The following is a 17,209-nucleotide window of genomic DNA, read 5'->3' on the forward strand; positions in this document are numbered from 1 at the left end:
GACCACCCTCAGGACGGGGCCGGGCCGGGCACTGCGGCTCTATCCTGCCCGTGCGGGGCGGGAGCAGCCCCAGGGAGCCAGCTCTGCCTCCTCAGTGTGGAAAGGGAAGGAAGGGACAGCGAAAAGGGCAGGAAAAAGGGCAGGAAAAAGGGCAGGAAAAAGGAACGGGAAGCGTTATCGCCTCCGGAGCGCGGCATCGCGCCCTCAGCGCCGCCCCGCCCACTTCCGGGCGCCCCCGCGCGCCGCGATGACGCACTTCCTCCCGCCAGCCCCGCTCCCCCGCCCCCGGGCCGGAGGTGCCGCCGCCATTTTGCCGCTCTCTCGCTGCCGCTCTCCCGGCGCGGCGGCTGCGGCCGGAGGAGCGTTTTTAAGGGGCTTTAAGCCGCTCGGGGCCCCGCGCCCCAGCCAGGTTTTAACACGCCATGTCCGGAGAGGGAACCGCCGCTGACCAGGTGAGCGGGGGCCGGGTGAGCGCAGGCCGCGCCCTGAGGGAGCGGTGCGGTGTGGGCTCGGCGAGGGCGGGCGTGCGGCGGGGCCGAGGGGAGCGCGGCCCTGCCCCGGCCCTGAGCCCGGCCGGGGCTCCCCTGCCCTCCCATCCGTCGGGAGGAGCTCCGTGTGCCCCCTCGGCCAGCGGGGAGCGGAGCCGGCCCGGCCCAGGCGGTGACGCACCCGGAGCTCCGGCTCGCTCAGCCCTCGCCTTCCCGGCTCAGGCCGGGGCGGACAATGGAGGCCTCGGCGAGCTCCGCGGTCATGGTCTCGTTCGGTCGCGGTCGCTGAACACGACCCACTCGGGAAGAAAATTGCAACCCGGACAAGCTGTTTACAGCGGCCGTTTGCGGTGTTATGTAAAGCGAGCGTTGTCTGAACTAAGGCGTTTAATGGAGAAGGCCTCTAACGACACCATCTGCCTCCTGAATAAAGCGTTGTTCGAATACACTTAATCTTTGAACTAGGAACAATAAATACGCGTTCATTTGATAAAGAGTCTTCTTTGGGGTACAGCGTTCGTTCCGTTTAGTAGGGAGCTAAACTAAAACCTGAGAAGTGCCACCTCAACATGAGGAAGAACTTCTTTACGTTGAGGGTGGCAGAGCGCTGGAACGGCTGCCCGGGGAGGGCGTGGATTGTCCCTCTGTGTGCATTCAAAACTCACCTGGACGCATTCCTGTGGAGCCTACTCCAGCATGTCACTTTGCCTGGGCCACGAGGGTTGGACTAGGGAATCTCCAGAGGTCCCTTCCAAACTTAATAGTTCCAGGATTCTGTGAAACAACTACAGTTTTCAGGATCTGGCTTGGGTTTTGGTTGGGTTTTTTTAATAGACTAAAGTATGTATTTACCCATGCCTCTTAATTTATAGGGAGTTCCACCTGAGTGTTGTGTGTCGCCTTTTTAAATATGGTATTACTGTGAACGATTTCCAACTTCCTGGTAGAGTTTCTCCAAAATGGCTTTTTTTAGTAGTTGGGATTATATTTAAAGTCGGTATTAATTGGAGGGGTGGGGATGAAAGCTCCTGATTGAGGGAAGAATTATTGACAACAGTCATGTGTCTTAGTGGCCAGTGTAGCTTTTAAAAATACTCAAAATCAAGCTGATGCCTTAGTGCTTCTTGAAGTGGCTTTTTCTTTGTAGAATGTTAGTTTCTTATAAAACAGGTGAATTTTTGTGTGTCTGGCCCTGTACCCCTAAAGGGTGGTGTGTAAATTTTATAAGGTCACTATTTTGGTGGCTGGGATAGGTGTAGAAATGTAAAATACTCAGTTTCTGCCTCTTTAGGTTAAATTTCCCAAAATTCCCTGTGTGTTCCAAGTTGATCAGGCTGGTGAGTTAGAATATGTTTGAGCAGGAGGCTCTGCAGAATGGTTCCCTTCATCATGAGATAGATGGCTGCAAAGAAGTAAGAATATGCCACAGCAAAATTCTGTTATTGCTGGTGTGTAGCACGTTCCAGATTTCATCTCCCCACTCCAATATGTTCTCAAGAATACATTAATGTTTCATAGCTTAATTAATCTGTTTGTTAAAGTAAGGTGTGTGTTACTGTGGCTTGTAAAGTGTTACTGTTTAACTTCACCCCTGCTGATTTTAGACTTTTATTTTCTTTTGCGAGGGAGAATTTGGTAAGCAAAAGGTTGAGTTACTGTGTGTCTGCTGCATAAAGTGGCCGGTGTAATACTGACGTGCCATATCTCAGAGGGGTTTAGCATTCCCAGACCTGTAGATTGTTTTTTGCAGCCTGTGTAAAGCACATAGTTTAACCTTTGGGCCATACTAAGGTTCCCTGGGTTTTGCCCATTATTATTGCTGTGTTCATGTTGTTCACAGAACAGAACACTTCACATTCAAAAAACCAGCTCTTAGAGGTTGGGTAAATTTTTTTTATACTGCTCCATCCTCTGGATGAATGCCTTTGGATTCTGATTGTATTATTCAATTACCTTCCTTCCATCAGTTTTCTTCACTTCCAATACCAGCTTTTTTCTCACCTGGCAGACTTGTGTTTGTGGCTCCTGCTGTTGCCATATGCAGATCCTGGTGTCTTTAGCAGCACTGCCGTGGGAGTGTCAGCACAGAGGCTCCCACTCAGTGCCTCCGGTGAGCGTGGCTGCGGTCTGACAGGGCTGGAGGCACCCAAATCCAGTGGCCCTGGGGGGAAGAGCAGCGCAGGGGCACCCACACTGCAGCTGCTCTGGACCAACCTAGTGCTGGCTGAAGGGCCTGAACTTAGCAGGCACAGTGTTCTGAGGCTTCTAAATGTGCCTTGCTGTAGGAAACTGAGGCTGGGCAGAGGCTGGATTGCAGCTGCCTGTCCTGTTTCAGGTTTCACCTGCGGCTCCCAGCTCTGAGGGTTTGAGTGCTGTTTTCTTCGGCAGTCACAGGGATCAGTGTGGAATGGGGGCTGCACAGTTAATTTGCTGCTGTGCAAATTGGATGTAAATGTGAGAGTGTGTGATGCAGGTGAGAAATCTGTGACAAGGCAGAGCTCTTGGCTTTGACCCACTCTCAGGCAGGGGGTTCTGCATCTTGCTTCCCACTTCCCAGCTTTTGGAAGGCAGTGCCAGAAAAGCAGCCAGGTGAATAATAAATTACCATGCTGTCTGCAGCAAGTACAGAGCTGTGGTGATGTAGGAAGGAAGGACAGAGTGGAATGCTGATCGTAGGAAGAGAGGGAGGGTAAAGGGAATGTAAGGCTGAAAGGCACGGGCTTTAGGAGGCTTTATTGTACCAGGTGCAGCGCCGTTGAAACGTGTCTTTGCTGCCTTTAGGCCAAGCTTAGCTCCAGGAATTTTTGGGCTGCTTTACTGTGTTGATCAGGAGCCTAATCTGTGTTATGTAGATTGTCTCCTCATTATGTTATTACAGAACAAACCAGAGCAGGATGATGCAAACCAGGAGTATGAAGAAATACAATGCAGCCACAACTCTTGGAGGATATTTTAAATTCTTGCTCTATTTTAACTCCGCTGGGCCCAAATTAGTCCTGAAAAACCAGTTGAATCATGTGAGGATTTAAGATCTGTCAGACCCCTGCCAGACTTCTGGCAAGGCCTCCATGATGTTTAACCAACCAGAATTTCCAGGGTCAGTTTCTGGAATACTAAACGCTTCGCCCTGTCTGTATCATATAAATGCACTTTTGTAGACTGAAAGGCTGCACCTGCTACTGTTTGCCAGAGGATTCCGTGACAGGCTCTTGCCAGCCTAACGTGTCAGGGTTACAAGGAGCCCATGCTTGCACCTCTGGATGTCTTGATGCTTTTGTGGTCCTTGATGTACACATTTCATTTCATATCAGCTGTGATGGTTGTTTCATGTGCTTGCTAACAAAACCCAGAGTCCCCACTTTTCCCCCCCACTTTATAAATACTTGCCAGGCATCAACTCTGAAAATTCTATAACATCTGCTTTGCCCCTGCTTTAGTTGCCTTCTGATCTTTTAAGGTTAGAACATGCATTTCACATTGCCAATTAGTGTTTCTAAGATATATACCCCAGTCTGTGACGCATTTTTATGTTCCATGAATATGGATCTGGTCTAAGATTAAGCTGTGGGAAAAAAAAAGTCTGTATTGTCCCTGTGACTATAGAAAATACCTCAAAACCAGTTTGTTCTGGTTTCTTGATGGTACTTTTGTCCCTTTTGATTCCTTCCTCTCCTTGTGTCTGTTTGATGTGGTACATCCTGAAAGTCTCTGCGTGCTAAGGAGAATAGTAAATGTTGTAGTTAACTTTAGTAGTTTAAAAATAAATATCACTGCATGCAGTGCAGAAAGATTTTTCTTGCATGATTATGTGGGTTTAACATCACAGGAGGAGCCATTTCAGAGAAACCTCTTTAAGAGTAGACAGAACGAGTACAAGTATTGGTGAAGGAAAGCTTCAGAGTTTGTAATGCAGTGGGGTTAAAGGCAATTTCTACACAGTTGTAAATAAATGATAATTTAGGTGCATTTCCAGAGTCAGTAAGTTCCAGGTATGCCAGTAAGACGTTCAAGTGAGAAATGTGTCAGTCCAACATTAGGGAAATAGTCCTGTGAGGAAAGAATGATAATTATTACTAATCTGATTTTTTTTTATTTTCGACTAAAATTTTAATTAGTAATTTTAAAACTTTGATTAATCTAAATTAATTTTTAATTTTTATTTTTTTGAGCCCAGATTATGTTGGGATGGGGCAGTCCTTAACAAAAAGTACCCTTTTTTTGTCAAGATGAATATGCTGGGCTGTGTCTGCTCATAGTGATCCAGTCTTAAAGGACACAATTTTTTCAAGGCTCTTCACAGTTCAAGTGGTTCAGTGTAGAAAAGAAGGCATTTAAAACATTGAAGAAAGTGCAAGGATTGATAAGCTGAAACTCCAGTTCTCCTGGGGATGTGTTACTGAGGAAGGGACTTTAAAACTTGTTTTCTGCACATGCAGCTATAAATAAACTTTAAGGGAAAAAAGCCTTGGACTAGACCAACTGTAAATTTAGCCAACTGAACAACTAACAATGCTTATTAAGTTACACGTTAATATATTTGAAGTTTCAGTCACTGAATCTGTTACAGGCCAGGCTGTGGCAAAGTGTGCAACAGGCAGGCAGAACCACCAAACAGTGGCTTCTGTCTTGATGTCCAGAAACCTCCTTTTGCATATTGAAGCGACTTGATGAAACTAGCCATTAAAAATGTCCTTTAGTATACAACAGCCTACATGTCTGGTTTGTAGAAGTTCTTATTTCTTGATTAGTGGTAGTTTTTAAAACATCTTGAGCTGGCCACTTCATGGATATAGCAGTTGTTTTAAACCCATTTCCTTTTCACTGCAGAGGATCCTTTTATGGAAACAGGAGGATGCCTTAAATAATTGTATGTATTTAGTCTTGCAAATAATTTAAAGGTGTTTAGGTATTTTCTTAGCCACTTGGGAGTCGTGAAGATTCATTCAAGAGACCTGAGGAAACTTGATTTTAGGAATATGGTATAAACCAGGAATATTCCTTTGGTGGAAACAAATACTAATTTATTTCCTCTGGTTTTGTTCCCTCAGGTATTCTTTATGAATTCAGACTTGGAATTTGTGCAGTTGATGTATTTTGCAGGAAGGAGTTCCTAGATTTCTTCCTAGAAAATTTGGGTTTAGGTCTCCTCAGATTTTAGAAAGCTCTTTTATACTTCAGTGTCTGTGAAGCTTCAAATCTATTGCTATTTGTCAGTGTATAAATTATAAAAGGGTAGTTGTGAACTGGACTGGGTAGTAACAATTTGTAGAAAAACCTTAAGTGCTGAAATAATTCCATTACCTTCAAAGAGTTGTTTATGGGATAGGATCCTGATAATGCAGAGATCTACTGAACATAGTTAACCAAAAGCAGAGGAAAAAAGTGTTTTTACAGTCTGTGTGCAGTATTTTTTTCAGGTAGTAAAGAAAAGTTAAAAGCCAGTATCTGGTTAGGTTCAGTTTGATGGTATTTAAGCTGGCCTAAATTGGGGTTGCTGGAGTCCTGATGGTTTTGCATCCTTTTTTCTGCATCTGATTCTGAAACCAGGAGGATGAACCGTTAAAAAGTTAATCACTTTTCTAGCAGGATTATTTTTCTGCTGATTTAACTCCCTGTACTGACTTGTTACAGGATGAGCTTATCTGAAAATGCTTATCTAGGGGCAGGATAATGGCAGTGAACACCCAAGACTTTTATGTTCACAGTTTTGGATATTGGCTGCTGTGCAAGCAGTACAATGAGAAATACATAATCAAAAGCTCTGTGCCCTTGAACTGTGATCACAGCAGCTGTGAGCACAAAAGGCAGTCAACATAAAGTTCTCAGAACTGGGATCACATGTCTTCCTGGCTGGAGTTGAGTTAGGTTAAAAGTCAGGCTCCTGGTTCCGTTTGCTGTGTGCTTGCAGTAGCTGTTAGTCCTCACAGTGGGTGTTTGCTCACACACTCAGTCCTGGCAAAACGGTCCAGAAAATCCTGAGTGTTGGTTCCTCCAGGCTATTGGGAATGATGATTTGTGAAGATGCAATGAGGCCTTACTGTGCTCAGGTAGAGGCTGGGCACTGGTTTGCCTGCAGTGCAGAGTGTCCCTGAGATGTGGATGGCTTTTCCCTCTGCTGGAGGTGGAAAGGGACAGGAGAGAGGGTTGGGTTCTCACTGGTTCTGAGAAGTTGAGTGTTTTCTTCTGTGGGACCTAAGGTACAAGCAAGTCCAGGCAGTCCAGTTTAAGACTGTGATCATTGTAGAGTTGTTTTCAGTTCTATAGGATGCCTATAATTTGTCTGAATAACTGAATGGAGAACTTTTATCTGCTGCCAAACAATTATTTGACAACTTAGAAGATCAGTACTTTTTGTTTTCCAGCAAAATAACTGTGCTTCTTGCTCAGATTGATTCATGGATCAAACATACAAATTTAATTTAGGGTTGCTATGGTTGTGCATCTTATCCTCGTCTATTTTTTCCTGAGCTGTTTCTGCCTTTGAGTTTAAGTTTATGACCCTGTATCTGCATAGGTGAAATCAAATTCCTGCAAATCTTAACTCAGTTGCCACTGCAGTGAAATGCCTGTTTTTTTGGAGAATGGCAAAATGGAAAGATTGGAGGAAATACAACTTAACTACTGCTAAAACAGTTGAAAGGTGTTTCAGTGGCCCATTCTACTTTACCTTGTTTAAAAGTCAGTACTTAGAGTGCAGGACCTTGTGTTTTTGTAGGGTGGGGTTCTTTTTATTGTAGCAGACATGAATGGTACATCTGCCAGGCATGTCTGTCTAAACGTATCCAGAATAATTTATATGACACAAGTAGATTTCACTGGGATGGTTGTAGTGAGAAGCAGTGCTTCCCACTGATGTTGATGTATTTGAGTTGGTGCTTTATTGAATTAGCAACATTTCAGCTCTGGGTCATCTGTATAGGGGTAGCTTACAGAAATAATTTTAAACTTCAGAAGTTTTCAGCTTCAGTTTTTGAATGAAGAACATTCAGCTGTTTCTAGAAGCTGAATTACATTTATGTATGTCATTTGGGAAGAAATTAAACCACTGGTTTTATACTGTTTTACATCTTAGGCCTGTGTCAGATGAACTACAGCCTGGTACTACAGAATCAAAATTGTGATGGACTTAGGGATGTAAAACTATTCATTCATATGGCTTTATGAATTTATAAAGTTTATAAGCTTTTTAAGTTTATAAATTTACTACTTTAGAGCTGACAGCTTTGAGCTACTTTGATTTTTTAATCAAATTCATTTTATAGTAGTTTGCTGTGGGATGTGGTATTTGCCTTCCAAGCTGCACTGCTCTGCATTAGTGTTAAGAAGGGCTTGAAAAGTGAATCAAAAGGTTGCTAAACTCCTATAAAGCCCAGCCTACTGATTTTTTTCTTTTCCTTTTTTTGCATATTTGCCACTAACGTGTCCATTTAACACTTCTGCAACGTTTTTGATCATGTTTCCATTTTATAAGTAGTTTTATTAAAAAGTACTGTTAAAGGGATATGCTTTGAATTAAATCCCTGTAGTAGAACTGATACAAACCCTGGTAATGCTGAAAAATGTTCAGAACTGGTGCAGTCACCACCTTCTTGTCATTCTAAAGAGTGGTGACACCTTCGAGAGAGAGGAGTGTTGGTTGTGTCCGTGGTGTTTGTCTGTTCCAGCTTCAGGAGGATGTGCTGACCAGTGCAGTGTGCTCCGGGATGGCCCTGCTGGGGCAGGGATGCTGCACCAGGTGTCCCCTTCCAGCCTGACCCACCTGGGAGTCTGGGACCTAGACCAAATATTAAGAATTAAAACCAACTCCTTGAAATAATCTTTGAGAAACTGACAGCCTTTGCAGCTTTTTTTTTTTAGCATTTTCTGCATGGTAAATCAGTCCTCCTGCACTATACATTAGAGTTGAATATTCTAACAGTAATTATGTAATGAAATGGGAACATTTCACCAGCAAGGTCTTGTAGTAGTGATTTAAGGGTTATATTGTTACATCTCACAAAGGCAAGAATTTAGTTGGTCTGGTTTTTGTACTGATGTGATCTACCTAAAAATGAACCAGGTTTGGAAAGTTAGTAAATAAGTTGCTTCCAGTACAGATCAGAACAATATTTCAGGCCTAATAATAAGCTTTGAATCATTTAGGGTTGTAACAAGCATGTATTTTGAGAATGTCTGTAGGTGATCTTCACACTGTAATTTTTTATTCTACTTTGTGTTAACAGTGTTAGATCTAAAAAAAAAAAAAATCCCTGAAAATCATAAAGCAAATTATTTCCAAAAGTGTTTGAAAGAACACTTAAATCTGCACTCTACTGGTAACTGCGTTAACAAGTTTGCATTCAATTTGCTAGAGCTTTTAGCTTCAGAAAAAGCATTTAAAAATCAGTAGGAATGTCTGAGTGTTGGGAAAAAAAAAGTGATTTTAGTGCCAAAGCTACAGGAAGGCATCTGTAAGATTGAGAGATGAGACAGTGAACAAAGAAATTGTGCTTGGATAGTGTGTGCCTGTTTCTGCTAAACCATCATCTCCCAGTTTTCTTGTTAAACACATGCTAGCAAATGCCTGCTGTTCTCCATGTGCAGAATGACTCCTGCAGTAACCTGGATTTGTTTGCCTGAGCTCTGTAATAGAAATACTGGGATGAATTTACTTTTTTGCATCTTAAAAGTTCCAGGTTGGTAAAAATGTTTCAAATTCATAGTGCAGTAAATATATTCTGGTACACTCAAATTTGTTTTCATGTTTTAGAGACATTGGTTTCATGTAACACCTTGGTTGATGTCTATAACAGGTAAACTTGTGCTAAGTGTGCATTATCTTCCTGGGACGTTTTCAAGCTGAATTCCAGTCTAGGAACTCCATCTTAAAAACTGAGCTCTGGAATGTTACACTCTCAAAATGTTATCTTTAACTTGACTGTGTAGGTGGGACAGAACTTTTCAAATACTGCTTGTGATCTCTTATGTCTTCTTTTTAATTTTTCTAGACTGCTGAATATGTCCCAGAAAAAGTGAAGAAAGCTGAAAAGAAACTAGAAGAAAATCCATATGACCTTGACGCTTGGAGCATTCTCATTCGAGAGGCACAGGTTTAGTGATATAGGATTACATTTCCTTATCTATGGTCCACTCACACTATTTGGTTCTGGAGTAAAATCAGCATATTCATTTACATAAATCATAATATTGTAAATGCTGTTTTGATTTTCAATTTTTAGAATCAGCCTATAGACAAAGCACGGAAGACCTATGAACGCCTTGTTGCCCAGTTCCCCAGTTCTGGCAGATTCTGGAAACTGTACATTGAAGCAGAGGTTAATATTTTTACATTTTTTTCTTATATAACATTTCATAGAATTTTAAGTTTATATTTTTATAAGCATGAATAAGATAGGCACATAATATCTAGGAAAGGGGATTTTAAAAATGCCTTGCCTTTATTTTGTAAAATAGGTACAAAGGAATGATTAAAATGAATTCTAAAGTATTGGGTCTTTTATGAGTTGATGATTGTTGCATTATGGAATTGCAACAACATTAAAACTGTTTCAATGGTATTGGAGTGCTTTAGCCTTTTATTTGCTTGTCGTGTCAATTTATTGCCTCCCGTGTCATTTACTTAGAGGACTTTTTTTTTATTTACACATACAAACTTATTTGAGTGACTTTCTCTGAATATTTGGTTCCTTTGGTTTTTTTCTTCTTTTGCTTTTTTAGGAAATTTAATGTTTCTGTGAACAGTGTTTGCAGGGAGGGTGTGGGGATGGAAGCTAATTTGTGGAATGAAAATGCATTAACCCAGCTCATTAGCTTTTAAAAATCCCAACAAATTGTGATTGTTTCCATAACTGGGTAAGACTTAACACTAAGTGCATTGGTCAGTTGAACTGTCTTTAATGACATGCCATGAAATTCCCTGTATAATCATGGGGTGGTGGGGGTGGTGGTGTTCATTTTGGTTTGATTCCTTCCTGCAGCTGTTAGTTAATACTAGTACACATGGCTTCTGTGAGCATCTTCCGGCTGCACATTTTCCTTGAGAACAGGTTTTCTATATGCTGAACTTCAGGGGTGGGGACCTGTATTCTGTAGATGAAAAATGAGCTCTCTTTTTCTTCCATTTGATGTGAAATTTCATTGCATAGCTACCGTATCTTATTTTACATTAAATTATGTATCCAGGAATGTCTGGCAGTAAATTTTGAAGATAAGGAAAATTTGGACCATGGGAATCTAGCAGAAATTTTTATATTGCAGTTTACAGTAAGATGCTATGGGGCAAACTAGTGCCATCAAAATTGAATGCTACCAAATTAACTATACAGAGTTTTCAGTGCCTTGTTTCCAGCAGTTTGTAGCAGTGGTTAGGATGTTGGTGGTTATTCACATTTGGGAGATTGCAAATGGACTAACCTACAAATACATATTTTTCCTTTTCGGATCCTGCAGCCAAATCCATTAGCCTCTTGTACCCTGGAATGTCTACAGGTTCTAGCTTTCAGAATCTAACCTAATTTCATAATTGCATTAAATGACCTGATTTCTGAGCTTTTTAAAAACCTTTCTCTTTCCCATGCCTGAAATTTAGGGGTCGTGTAAGGCCGTCTCAGAAAGCCAGTACTGTACTGTACATCCTTCAGCAGAAAGTCCTGTTACCAGTGTAGAGCTTCCTGTCTTAAACCATGTTCAGAGATGGACTCACAGACATCACCTCCCCTAATTTATAATCTAAGAGTATTTAGAAACCTTAACAGTGGCAAAGCTTGCAGCAGTCTAGGGTAGAATTTTTTACCTGTTCTTCCAGGGGGGCAGATCAGCATCTCAGCAGTTACAGGTAATGGGAACACAACATAGGGCTGAGAGGGGAAAGTGTTATCATAACCATCACTGGTTCTTGTGTGTCTGCTTATTAACACACTTCAAATAATAGAGAAATGGAATGCACAGTTCTGTTGTTCAAAAAAATGGAAAAATAGGAACTGTGGGTTTCTGGTGGAGGTTACACCTGAAGAGGGTTATATTTGAAAGAAGTGTAAGAGGGTGTAGGTTTTCAGAAATCTTTTATCGTAGCAACCAATTTTTTTAAAATCCCAGTTAGGACTTAATTTTTTGGTTACAGTAACATATTACAACTGATAAAGTGGCCAATTTACAAGCAAAGCAATATGCTTTTCTCTGGTTTTTTTTTAAGCATATGTGAACATATATAGCTACAAGTTGAAATAACTTACTTCCAGATTCCTCTCTAAAAAAACACGCTCACACAATTGGACACTGTTGGCAGTGTTGTTTTCAGTTGTCTATTATTTGTACAGTCCGTCTGAGTGAATTCAAATCAGAATGCTTTATCAAATGTTCTTTTAACACTGTGGTTAAATTAAGACTTCAGTTAATTTTTGAAGTCTGTCTGAGTAGGGGAGTTCTGTTCAGGCTTCTTTTATTGCAGCCTTAAGATGTACAAAGAGTATAAGGAAAGTATTTTCCAAAAGCTTTTTTCCTTGACAATTTTAGTAGTCTCCTCCTGCTAGAAAGCTTTTCTGCTTTTAAAAGAAGTATAGAACTTTCAGCCATATTCAGAAGTATAGAACTTTCAGCCATGACCTAGCAAAATAAACTTGTGGTAGATTTCCAGCACTGCTTTCTGTTTACTTTTGCTGCCTCATTATTGAAATCTGAAAATTGCAAAATCTTCAGTCATCTGTTATCTGCATTTCCTCTGATGTCAAAACAAGTATTTTACTCTTTAATTTGAACACATTTCCTCTTTGCATCTCAGAAGGACAGAGGAGGAGGGAAGTGGGGGTTCTTTTCTGGTAGATTTGTCTTTCACTAGAGGTTTTTGCCCTCTGAAAGACATAAATCAGAGCTGAATGTTACCTAGTTGTGGTGTATTGGAACATGAGCCAGATTGAGGGTTATGAAAATGGCCTTATGAAAAAGAAATTAGCCCTTTAACAGCTGTACTCTTGAAGTTGTTAGAAGTCTTTGAATTCCCCTTTGTCTGACTTAACAAATGTGTTCTTTAGTCACTTCCAGTCTTCAGTAGAAATTGTTGATAAACTACCTGAACAAAAACTGCATGTGCCACTCCCTTTTGTAATGTGTAGGTTCTAAGTGCAGGCCTTACTGCTGTGGTCACATCTTGGTTTTACGACTGTGTGTGTTCAGCTCACTGACTGTTCTGCTGTTTGTGTATGACTGTGTTCCCTAGTGGAATACAGTGGAGAGCAGTGCTCAGCACTTAGTGTCTCATCCAGCTCACCACAACTGACACACAGAGTGTGCTGAAGTAACCAAATACTTCACATTTAACATTCTGTGTGCTAAGCACTGATTTATATGCTCTGCTCTCTGCATTGTGACTGGTAAGGTAGTCAGTAGCATATGGAGATTAGTTAGGAAGAGCATGCTTTGACAGTTTGTTAACGGGAATTACACTATTAAAGTTGAAATTGATAAAAAAGTTTTGATTCTTGCACTGGTTCTTATTTCTTCTGACCTTCAAAGAAGAATTACAGGACTTAGAAGTAATAATATAAGTGGATGAAACAACTCCCTGTTCACAACTGTTTTGGGTCATACTATTTGAGTATCTAAGTAGAGCTTTGGATTTGATAAGTATTTAAGCAAGTAAAATAGTTGACTTGTTATTCTGCAACTCTTAAAATTTAGGAAGTGAAACAGTAGTGCTACTCTTCCCAGAGTCTTGTTTTCTGTAGTTACTTAAAGTACATTTTTCTCTTGATACCTTTCTCGTGAAAACCTCCTCTCTGAAAGCTTGACTCGATTCACATGGCAGTGCCTCTTTCACAGTGGTATAAAGGAGTGTCTAAGTGTCAGCCCCACATGTGCCATAATGTTAAATTCATAGATCACACGATCTGGACTCTAGCCTGCTCTGCTGATGTGCTGTGTCTCCTTGGGTAAGTTATTTAACCTGTTTGCCATTATGAAACCGATAACCTACCTACCTCACAGGGTTGTTGTGAGGCTGCTTTAGTGATTAAAGTGCTTCTGGCACCTGGTTAAAAGGTGCTGCAGAAATGTGAAAATAAATCCAGTTTAATACCCTATGATCCCATAGGCCCAGCTGTCTGTTACTGCTTCCTTTGTCACTTTGACTGTTTGAACCATCTTTTAGATGCAGAAAAGACCTGATAATGCTTTTCATGCTCATGAAAGAACATTTACTTTACCAATGCCATAAACGCTTCAGTAGTTTTGAAGCAAGCATTTGAAGTTGTCATTTTTTTCTCTGCTAGTTTCCTTTGAGAAATCACCAGGTTTGAGAAATCACCTAAGAAAATCCTCTTAGGCACATTTATTAAACTGTATTCACATATTCGTAACATTTTTTTAATGATCTAAGACGTTTTTAGTTCCAGTTACCTGTGAATGGAAACTTTCCTCTGTAATTGCCCTGAATGCTTCAGGCCAGTTCACAACCACACCCTTTATCTTTTTTATTGGGCATACAGCATTATACCCTGGTTGCTTGGAACTGTTGTTAGTAGGGGTTAAAAGGTAGCCATAATTAAAGACATAAAAATCATATCCAGAAGACAGTTGTGACATGTAGCCCAAGTCTAGAAACAACAAATACAAAGCTGGTAACATGCATGTAAAAGGTTTGGCTGTTTATATGTGGGGTTTTTTTTTTGTCTTGCAAGTTTTGCAAATAAGACTCCTGTGTTATTGCTTGTCCTAAAGAAATGCAACCGAATACATTTGTTTAGATAACTTCTCTTTCATATGGACACTTTGAATTTTAAATGTCTTGGTAACAAACCAGATGCTGTATGAGGATTCAGGGGGTGGGACCACAGCCTAGGGTAGATTGTTTTGCATTTCATCATATGCAATACATCAGTATCTTTAATCGGTGTAATTCACACTGGTGTGGATTCTAGTCAGAATGTATCATTTAACGTACTTGTATATGAAAAATGTAAATAAAACCATTTAGAAAAATGATTGTTTTTGTTTAAAATGTCTGTGTTTCTTCAAAGCATTTTCTTCCCCTGTTTTACTTTAGTCTGGTTATGAATTCAGAAGAGAGAATGTACATATCACCAAAATTACTCTGCTTGGGGAAAAATGGGAGCTGACTTCTGTTGGTGAAGTTGAAGTGATCAGAAGTCAAAGTAGAATAGACTTCTTAGCTGAGATTCTGTTTAGTGATACTTCCAACTGAAAATACTGTGTCTATCACCAGCTGATCTTAGTGAATTTCTTAATGGAAGGCATCCCCATGGTAATCCATGCCCACCCCACTAGCCAGCCACATTTCTCATGGTAAGCTTCTGCTTTGAGAAACTGCTGTATAGGTGCTCTGTACAAATACCTATATTGCACAGTCTTGACTACCTCAGTCTGAGATTTTCAATCTTTTTCACAACTGTATTATTTATGATCTTTTCTTACTCATGTGTGGACTTGTTCCATTCCTGTTAATAAATGTTGTTCTGTCTGTGTGATTATTGTAGACTTGCACTAGAAAGTTGAATGCACCTTCTTTCCTGTCTCTTGCTCAAAATGTCAATACAGGTGTGTACATCTTGCATAGTTGCCCTGGTCCTCCAAGCTGTGTAATATCAGAAAGTTGCCCACATACTGACATCTGTAGTCTGAGAAGAAGCGCGTGGTACAACGCTAGTGGGTTTCTTCAGAATTCTGTTCTCTGTATTTGATCATTAAAAACACTGGGGAAGTTTTAGGTCATTTTTGAAGTGGAAGCGGTGCCTAATGAAGTGATTGCTCTGAACCCTCTTCTCTAGTGTGTTGCTGTTTACACTTGAATAAACACAAACTACTTCCTGTTCTGTTGTATTCTTTCCATGTGGGGTGACAGAAATATATCCCTGTTAGACACGTTAGCTATGTACTCTTGCTCACAACACTTCTGAAGTCTCAAATGTAACAAGGACAGTGAAAACATTCTCATTGTATTCTTTTGTTGAAGTCCTTTGTTGATTCTTCGTTGATATTTTGAGGGGGTAATCTGTGTGTCAGGTCAGGCACAAACTCGGGCTCCTTGTGTCTCAACCTCAAAGAACCAGGAGTAAAAACAGAGGTTTCTTGTGTACCCTGTATTTCTTATGGATTGGCTCTCCATCTGCTTGGGAGAGGCAAACTATAATTGTAATTTCTACTTCTTTTCTATATCTCTTCCAGCTGCCAGCTGTTTGAGTTTCCTGATGTTCTTTGATTCTGAGAATCATGATGGTTGAGAGAACACTTTCCATTAAACTTTCTCTGCTAGTGCTGCTACATAAAATAATATGTGACTGTTTGCTGCAGAATGTCTTTACAGACTGTGGGAAGGCTTTGAGTCATGGCTGGGATGAAATCCAGTGACTTTTCTTAGCTGGAAGGTCTGTGGAAGCAAGCCCTTCCCCATGGCATTCCTGTGTTCTGTTAGTACCAGTAGTCTTCATTTACAAGTGTGCATTGGGATCCCCCTTGTTTTTCTCTTGATTTTTCTCACCACTGGCTTCAGTGTGATGGGTCAATATCCAGTGACAGTTTTGGACTTCTGCAATAACACGCTGTGTACCTAGTATCCTTTGACTTTTTTTTTCTTATATAAATTCAAAAGTGAGAAGAAAGAATATGCATTGGTCCACAACTGTATAACATTCACAGGTGCCATTTGCTTTACACACTTGAGGAACTCCTGCAGTAATTTGAATCTGACCTGTATTAGGGTTTAGCTGGTTTGGTTATGATGAATATCCACAGTACAAAAGCATGGGAGCATTCCCAGGGTTCATTGGAACGTTATAAATGTTCAGTTTAGAGGCTAGGCAGATAAGTAGAAAGGTGTTCTTTTTTTAATTCAGTTTGCACCCAGTTTTCAGTAATAACTTCTCTAGAGTGGAGTCCTGTTGCATCTTGAGACAAGACTGTCCATTAGACCTCACTGTTAACCCCAAGTGTAAACAGCTGGGCTGTCACTGTTCCCCTAAAAGCAGATTGGACGAGCCCTGTGCATTAGTGTGACTTTGCACCAGTTGCAGTGAGCACACACCGCTGCTCTGTAGGCAGGTGCTGTGAACAGTGCTCTTGTAGGTTGCTCAGGGGCTCAAGGCTGTCAGAGCTTTAACGTCTCCAAAAGGAGAAGAGTCAGTACACTGAGCGTGTGTGGTAATTTTACTCGTGCTTTCACCCTGGCTCTGAGTTTCGCAGCTTGTACATACTACATAAATTACATACTAAATTACATAGTTTTTATCTTTAATTCAGACTATTCCTCTAAATCAGCTAGTTTGAAAAGTTTAATATTCTAATGGAAGATCAAGTGTCTTACCTGTATTACAATTGCAATTCCTGGGATGTGTCTGGATGAAACTTAGAGATTCTAATGAGGACAAGATACTCTGTCCAGTTTGCATTAGTGCTTGAAATAGACAGAAATAACCAGTGTGTGAAACTAGAGCAAGAAACTACTGTACATTCTTGCTGTAAACAATCTGAGACTTCTGTATCGATTTTTGTGAGAATGAGTACATTGCTTAAAATACATTCCAGCTCTTGCATTTGGATTAAAATAATGCCCAGTTTAATTTATAGTATTGTCTATGTCCAGACTGCAACAAAGTCACCTTCCTTTGGCTGTTGTTCACCCTCGAAGTGTAGGTCTTCAAACACAGTTTTTACTGTTTAGACAAAATTAATATGAACTCTCACTTTGAAATTTAGATTTTCAAAAATGGGGTGGC

At 40.7% G+C, this 17,209-nt stretch overlaps 1 protein-coding gene across 2 annotated transcripts in view; it reads left to right on the forward strand.

The window, feature by feature from the left end:
* The first annotated feature begins 238 nt into the window (after nt 1-238).
* The window catches only part of CSTF3 (cleavage stimulation factor subunit 3), a 48,190-nt gene continuing 31,219 nt past the window's right edge, over nt 239-17,209 (forward strand). For both annotated transcript variants that reach the window (XM_066320485.1, XM_066320486.1), the window contains exons 1-3: nt 239-452; nt 9,476-9,577; nt 9,707-9,802. In XM_066320485.1, coding sequence (XP_066176582.1) covers nt 423-452; nt 9,476-9,577; nt 9,707-9,802 — 228 coding nt within the window. In that variant the 5' untranslated portion in view covers nt 239-422. The remainder of the gene's footprint in view (nt 453-9,475; nt 9,578-9,706; nt 9,803-17,209) is intronic.

Source organism: Sylvia atricapilla, chromosome 6 (genome assembly GCF_009819655.1).
Source record: "Sylvia atricapilla isolate bSylAtr1 chromosome 6, bSylAtr1.pri, whole genome shotgun sequence".
In the NCBI taxonomy this organism is placed as follows: domain Eukaryota; kingdom Metazoa; phylum Chordata; class Aves; order Passeriformes; family Sylviidae; genus Sylvia; species Sylvia atricapilla.